Source organism: Magnolia sinica, chromosome 2 (genome assembly GCF_029962835.1).
Source record: "Magnolia sinica isolate HGM2019 chromosome 2, MsV1, whole genome shotgun sequence".
Classification (NCBI taxonomy): Eukaryota; Viridiplantae; Streptophyta; class Magnoliopsida; order Magnoliales; family Magnoliaceae; genus Magnolia; species Magnolia sinica.
In genome coordinates this window covers 102,697,793-102,705,921 of record NC_080574.1, presented here as the reverse complement: position 1 = coordinate 102,705,921, position 8,129 = coordinate 102,697,793, and the positions used below count along the sequence as shown (strand labels likewise).

General features: G+C 39.2%; 1 protein-coding gene across 1 annotated transcript; it reads right to left on the bottom strand.

Moving 5' to 3' along the window:
* Positions 1-2,268: 2,268 nt before the first annotated feature.
* Positions 2,269-7,323, bottom strand: LOC131237324 (peroxidase 12-like). The gene is made up of 3 exons (XM_058235033.1): positions 7,053-7,323; positions 6,309-6,503; positions 2,269-2,946 (listed from the first exon to the last, which is right to left on the bottom strand). Exons 1-3 carry the CDS (start codon positions 7,284-7,286, stop codon positions 2,329-2,331), a joined length of 1,047 nt encoding a protein of 348 aa, XP_058091016.1. The 5' UTR covers positions 7,287-7,323; the 3' UTR covers positions 2,269-2,328.
* Between the last annotated feature and the right edge of the window lie 806 nt (positions 7,324-8,129).

Here is an 8,129-nt window from a genome sequence, read left to right as displayed (position 1 = left end):
GAAATATGAGCAAATAATGAAAAGTCAATATGGAATTAGAAGCAATCATACATGATAACACCATACAGCAAGGAATGTAGATCCTGCTATGACATAGCCGGTGTATGACCAAAGACTCATAAAGAAACTACAATGTAAGCTGCATGACCAAAGATTTATAAGGAAACTACTATGTAACTATAGTCTCCCAAAAGCGTATAAAAGCAACACTCGATCAAAAGTTAAGGCCATTGCCACAATCAATCTTTGCATAAAAGCAACACTCGATCAAAAGTTAAGGCCATTGCCACAATCAATCTCTCTACAGCGTAACCATGCTATCCTTAGTTTTTAGCTTTTAGCTTAGACACTCCACTTCTGTCCGGCCACACTATAGCAAGGTCAGAGCCCGTAGATTATTTTAGATTCAATAATATATAACGTCATCGCTGCAGTACACTTTAAGAATATGTTAAATATCTGCAACAACCATTATTGGATCCCTGATCACCGGGTCCTTGGTAGATTACTAGTCACATCCGGCTGACTTTACACCATGATCGTCTCACGACCGTTTGACATTTTTCCATGACTATTTTTCCAGCACAAGCAGCAGTAGGTATTTTCTTTCTTCTCTCCTTAGTTTAAGTTAATTTTCTCGTTGATTATACCTTTCTTACTCCCAAATCAATAAAATCAACAATCAATTTATTTTTTTTAATCTTATCCATCCATTCTTAATTAACTGAGAAATTTGATCTGCTATCACTATTTTAAGAAAAGCCTTTAGATCAAGGCAAAAAAATCTCATTCTAAATAACTAACCCCTGCATTCTTAATCAATTGGTCATTATAACAATTAGTGGCTGACCATTAAGATCAACCTTCACAGGTTTGATCATAATCTACCTAGTTTGTTACTTAGAGTTACAAGTGTCCAATCAATTCAAGTTGACTATGACTTAGGTACGCTTGTCAAATGAATTTGGGTCTTTTACTAATGTAGCCATGCATCCGAATTAAACAACAATATTTTTATGTGTTTGAGTGAAAGAGTACATTTTTTTTCTCTTTCTCAGTGATGCATACTATGAGTTCTTATTACTAGAGAAAGATAGTAGAATAGCATCCAAACCATCATCAACAATGGCAGCAACGTGGACAACTTGTCACATAGAGTAGTGCGATTAGATACAGTTGTGAGTAGAGGAAGACCCTTAATCCTATCAGTTGCCGGGGTACGCAGTGAGATCATACAAGTGACCCATCGATGTTTGAGGACTTACTCGTTAGGATTACACTAGAGCACTGTATATTAAAAGTCCAAAACAGTTTTCATGAGTTAGAAGGCAAAAAATCCACTGATTGGATGGCCTAGTCAGTCCCTGAGTCTTTGATTTGGTGTTATCTTCTGTAACTATTCTTTTCCTAAGCCATGGATGAAATGGTTACGATTGGCTAACAAAAATGATACTGAAGAATCATAAGCAATCTACGATGTGTCCTAAGAAATAGATGGATCAATTTGTTAATTGGAGCTACTTTTGTGCAAACGATCTTGACCATCCATATTAAAATCTATTGATCAAATTGTTAATGTTTGCTTGAGTGGTGTAATATACTTATGGTATTGCATGAAATTTGTTTTTGGACATGATGAACAGTTTAGATCAATGGATCGAACTTGTCAAGTGAATCAACTAGGAGCACTAGAACTTATCACTATAGTGCCCCCAAGGGCATTTCTCTTCTGAAATGAAGAGTATAGATCTTTACCTTGTGAGTTACCTAAATACCCTTAACTTTGGTTTAAAACACTTGCCTAGTCTTTTAGCAATTCCAAGAAATAAAAGTTTCTAGCCTTTTCCATTTTACCGAAGTAGGGTGGAATTTGGATGGTACCAAATGCAATTCCATCCTACCTAATCCCATTTAACACCGTAAGCCAAACGCCCCTTTAATGGTAAACAAGTTTAGCAATTTGAAAAATTAAAAGCTCATTTAACAGCATAGGACAAAAAGGATTTAGGAATTTGCTGTTTTTTTACCATTGGGTATTAAGAAAATAAAAGAATTTAGATATCAGAAGAACCAAAAATCTCCCTCAAATCAACAAGACTCCATTCAGACTAAAATCCACCAAACCAACTCATGTTATCATCAGAGATTTGGCTCTAACTAGGATCCTTTATTGCACCTTGTTATTTCATATGTATATAATGTAGGTAGTTGTCCAGAAAAGTTGGTAAGAAAAAAAAAAAGAAAAAAAGAAAAGAAAAAGAGCAAGCATAAGAAAAACCATACAAGGCTACAACATCTCCAACTCAACCCACCTAAAACATTAACATATTAAAATGCTGCGTTCGTCTCATCATTACCATCCACTACTGTTGACAGGATCGTGCGTACAGGATTGCGTGCGGAACAGTTGGTACGTATTTCCCCCTGGGTCCCAGTCAAAACACTCATCTGACCCATCTTCACCATTGCCAACGACACCTTCTCAAAGAACAATGTCTGGTTAGTCGCGAAGCTCGTCACGATAGACCGTGTCCTGCTGTCAGTGTGCAATGTCTGGTCAGACGTTAGAAGGCCTTGACGGTTCACGAGATCAACGTAGTACTGGTTATCGAAGACGTTTGGTGATCGAAGGTCCAGGTTAGTTGTGTTGGTAGAGTTTAGGGCCGGGCACCGAGTGTACAAGCTCCTAGCGAAGATCGGATCCAATGTGGGGTCTTGAGTGGGGTACAGACGATTTTCAAACGACGTGCAATGGCTGATCCCGATCGTGTGGGTGCCAGAGAGTGCGACGAGGTCAGTGGCATCTAGGTTCTTCCTGCTGAGTGCATCGAGAAGGACCGAGGCATCACTGAGGGGACCCGGGAGGTTGTCCAGAGTTGCTTGTTGGGTGGCAAAGCTCAGACCATCACGCCTGCCCAAGGGAACCCGGTAGTTGGGACCGCCTGCCTGTAGAAATATCGAACATTGGATTGTTAGGTTGGGGTTATCCACACAAGTGTTCAAGAAAGATCCAGCCACCCGATCAGTGGGATTTTCGGCTTTCAGATGTGTTTTTATTTTGGAGCATCCATTTTTGGGCCATCAATCAATTTTTAAGGGGACAACCAGATGAGCAACCTACCCCGCCTGTCTCCAGCTGGTCACGGGCAGAAGCTTTGAGTGTCCACCGCGATGTATGGGTCTTATCGACACCGTCAATTTATTTTTTACGTATCATTTTAGCGTTTAATCCAATAAATGAGGCAGGCACAAGGTTCAAGTGGACTAGGCGGCGGGAGTTTAAATCTTACAGTTGAAAAGTTATTGGGTGCGACGGAAGTTTTGGATGGAGCTGAAATTTGTGTTTTCTCTCTTCATCTGGGTATATGTAACTTTAAAAATAGGTTGGATGGAAAGTAAATATCACAATGGACCCTACAAAAGTTTCAACGGTGAGAATCATTATCACCGCTGCTTCCTGTAGTGCTGTACATTTGATCCTTGTATATGCCTCCATTTTAGATTTATACTCAAAAATGATATTTAAAAATGGATAGGCGGTGTGATAAGACCCATACATCACGGTGGCCGCTCAAAGCTCCTTACCGCTGGTAGGACGCAATCCGCGTCCGCTCTAAATGCGACTTACATCCGACGCTTGTACACTTTATTAAAGGTAGAGCCCTTAGGCAGCCATATCGAGAAATCTCGTCCAGTAATTTCTCGGGTGATTTTCAAAATTTTACATTTTGCATCGTTGAGAGCCCAACAGTATCTTCTTGGTAAGATCCAGTTCTTGGAGGAATTTTGTGGTAAAAATCTTTGTTATGAATAAATAATAATTTTAAAATTTAGAAAAATATAAGAACATTTAGTTAAATTCTTCTTCAAAGTCGCATAAAATTTCAAAACTTAAGCAGAGATTTTGAAAATATCACGGTAACATCTTTTTACATTTTTGCGAGAATTTCGAAATCTCGGTGATATTTGTCAAAGGACAGGCAGCTTCAAACATAGACGCGGACGTGGATTGCCTGCCGACGCTACCGGTGGCGAAGTGGCATGTGGGCCCAGCATGATATAAGTGTTTTATCGATGCCTTTTATCTATTTTTTAAGATCATTTTAGCGCATGAAGCCAAAAAATGAAATAGATCTGAATCTTTAGTGGACCACACCACAAGAAAATAGAGGTGACTGAATGCTCACAATTAAAAGTTCCTAAGTCCACTGTAATGTTTATTTTCCATCAAACCTGTTGATTAGGTGACACGGAAACATAAATATCAGCTTCATCCAATACTTTTGTGGCCGTCCAAAAGTTTTTAAGCACTATTGTTTCCTATGGTGTGGTCACATGATATTTAGATTTACGTATTTTTGGCGTCGGGCAGCTACTGGCCAGTGAAAATCCGCGTCCGCAGGACACCCGAGCCTAAGGTGGCCTACGAAAAAAAGGCTGGTCTAATCATGAGATTGGACACATGTAAATTGGATGCGGACCGTTGGCAAGTCATTTTCAAAACCGGGCATTCTTTTCTCATTAGGGTGGTGTGCTTGCCTGCAGTCATATTCATCGTTGGCGTAGCCATATGCACGGCTAGAATAGCCGATTGAGAGCATTAATAAAACAACGGTCCACAATCAACTCAAGAAAGACCCATGACTGGTGGCTGGATGGATGTTTTCTGGGGTCATATCCACTATGGGACGAATGAACCAATCCTTCTTGCACCTTACCCAAGCAGACTCATGTTATGTCTTGGGTGTTGCTGGGCCTGAAATTCATATTCTAAACATGAAAAATATTATCCTAGGCGGGCGATCTAACACAGCATCTAGCAATCTTGACTTGACTCTTTAAAGACCACCACCCCCACGATACCAAAAAAAGGAGGATTGTGTTTTGCCCCGGCATGGACGTTGATCCGTCCAAGCAGTGATCTGTGGGGCCCACCATGATGTATGAATTTATCTACACCGTACGTTCATTTTAAGATACGAACCCAAAAAATGAGGCAGATCACAGGCTGAAGTGGACCACACCATAAGAAACAATACAAAAGTTTTGGATAAAGCTGATATTTGCTTTTTTTAACTTGGCTTATGTGACCTTAGCAACAGATTGATGATAAATAAATAAACACTACATAAACATTAACATATGCACTAAGAAGTTTTTAATGGTAGGATCGTCAACCACCCGGTAACTGGATATGCTTCATTTTTGGAATAATATTGCCCGAAAATGATATGGGAAAATGGATGGATGGCATGGGTACATAATACATATATCAAGGTGGGCCCCATGGTAAGGACTTCACCGTCTTGGGTGATGTTGGGGTCTCACGTAATCCGCTCTCCTGTTTACTTGCTGACAAATTCACGCTTGAAAAGATGGTTCAGGCCATGTTATCTCAGGCAAAGTATCCAGGTGATGTGATCATGGATTAATTATTTTATCTGTTAGTCAAAACCTAAGAAAAGGGAATAGATTTAGGAAGGAGCTTAAAAAGGATGGTGGCATGGCACATGCCCATATTGACATGTGCCGCATACAAGGAGCTTAAAGATGATGGTGTCAAGTCCGGTTCTGGAACATGATAGTTGTGTAAGCTAAAAATTCAGAACTTGTGATGCATGCACACAAAATATTATTTTTCTTGCAAGCACTACACTAGAAATAAGCTTTACTTCATGCTTTATTACATTTTAAAAAAAAAAAAAAATTTAAAGAAGCATGTAGACATGTTATTCTTGATAATATTTTAAGAATTTGATGTTATATATATATATATATATAGGTTTGACAAATCATAGACGAGTTATTTAGCCCTAAAAATTTATAAGAAGTTTGATATTACAAGTGCAGATGATGTAATATTTCCTCTATCACATCTAGCACAAACTTGTTGCAAAATCTTAATCCAATTCCAACTGGTTGTATTAAGAGCACAAACCGAGCTGTATAGGCTAGGAGGGCCGTTAAGAATGGATCTTGGGTGGAGTTAGGTTTAAAAAATAAATAAATAAATAAATAATCATAAGCACTGTTTGGTAGACGTATAAAAATGAGTCCATCTTATTTTAGTTGACAAGAATCGTGTGCTATAGACATTGATCTCTACAGAATTGCCATTAACTAAAATGAGATCAGCGCATTTTTTTGGAGTCTACCGAACAGGGCAAAGAAAATTAGCAAACGAGTTGTGCATGGGCTTAAATCCCAGCACATCCTGTAGTCGAACCATTGCCAACCCTACTAGTCACAAACTGAGAGAGAGAGAGAGAGAGAGAGAGAGAGAGAGAGAGAGAGAGAGAGAGAGAGACCAAGAAAATGGAGTCGCGGGCAGCGAGAGCGACGATGTCAGCACAGGAAACAACCTGGCGGCAACTCTTCTCGATGGCAGCACGCAGGTCGTTGATTATCTTAAAAGCTTGAGGCCTCAACGTCAGGTTTGGAGGCGCGTTCTTCTCACTCGGTCCGCTTGCAGACCCGTCCAGCAACAGTGATGCATCACACCCCTTCATTCCAAAACAATTCACACAAAAATAAATATTTTTTTTTTAAAAAAAAAAGGTTTATTACATATTATTAAACTATTTAGGTTGCAACTGTCTAACTGAAGTCATTGCCTTTCATAGAGTGAAATAGAAGAACGTGATTCACGTGACCTACCCAATTAATTGTGATAAAGCTTAGATGATGATAATGACAACGATGATGATGATTATTTAGGCTGCCTTTGGTTGCACCAAATATCCTTAAATTTCATGAAATTCATTGCAACTGAATGCAGCCTTCAAAATAAAAATCTAATAGAATTGAATCATAGTGATTGATTTTCCTCAAATGTGTCATTAATGTGCAAGGTCATGGTTTGTTGGTCCAAACCATTGATCTTATAGAGCTTGTGGTCCTCCCATCTAAAATTAATGGACACCGTCCATGGCATGCTCTACAATCAGATCAACTATTTGGATCTCCAAACAGTAGATGTCCCACATATAATAAACCTGTGTGCTTTTTGTAGCAAGAGCACACTTGCATAACAGGCATGGTGGGATGTTAACCTGCACGAAGCAGTCGTGGAAGTGGATACGAAGTACACCGGCAGCCTGACCGATGTCACCGTTGTACACTTTCCGGAGCTCATCTCGGACAATTGTTTCTAAGTTCGGGCAGCTGGATCTGTAGAAAGTGAATGAGAGTCCTTGGACTAAAGGAGGAGAGGTTTGGGCATGTGAGTAGGATGATAGGAAAAGGATCGAGTAGAAAAGGAAGATGAGGAGAGACAAGGAAGCCATTGCTTCTAAGCACACGCAGAGAAGAGAAGAAGGCTACTCCTTTTATGGACATCCATGCTGTTGTTCTTTGACTCTGTATTTCTACACCAAGCAGTCTTTACTGTTCCTTCCTTCATTTTTCTTTTTTTTTCTTTTTTGTTTGAAAATTTGTCGCCTACTTCATTAATTAGCTAACTAATGAGTCTCATCGATTACACAATAATAGATCCCAACGTATCGCAATGGATTGGTCCGGATTTCTTCAGTCCAAAATGCTCTTAAAAGATGGAATATGCTTTTCATGCTAATTTCATCATGATTTTTATGAGAAATCCAGTCGTCTGTCCGTTTTTCCTGCTCATTTTAACCAGTGTGTCAAAAAATAATGAAGATACAAAACTCAAGTAGGCCACACGACTTATTTATTTATTTATTTTTTCAAAGGAAGGTGGTGGATGAAAGACTGGGATGACCACACAACTTGCAAAAGTGTTATTAAACCCCCACGTTAGAATGGAGAAGCTAAAAAATTGAAGTGTTCCACCGTATTGTTTTTGAGAAATCCCAGTCGGCTATTTTCATCATCTCATCATACGCCTCAAATATGAGGCTGATGCAACACTCTAGTGAGCCACACTACTTGAACGGTAGTATTGAACCTCCATTATTAAAAAAGTCACGAGGCACATGTTGGGGGGCAGTTGCACAAAATCTTAGGATCTAGCCTCCCAATTAACACCAGAATTATGGGATAATAAAGTAATGAAATAGATTAAAGCATAAACCACATAACAAAAGAGATTTTTATATGGAAAAATCTCAAAAAGGTAAAAACCACGGGACCTAGTCCAGATCAATAATCCA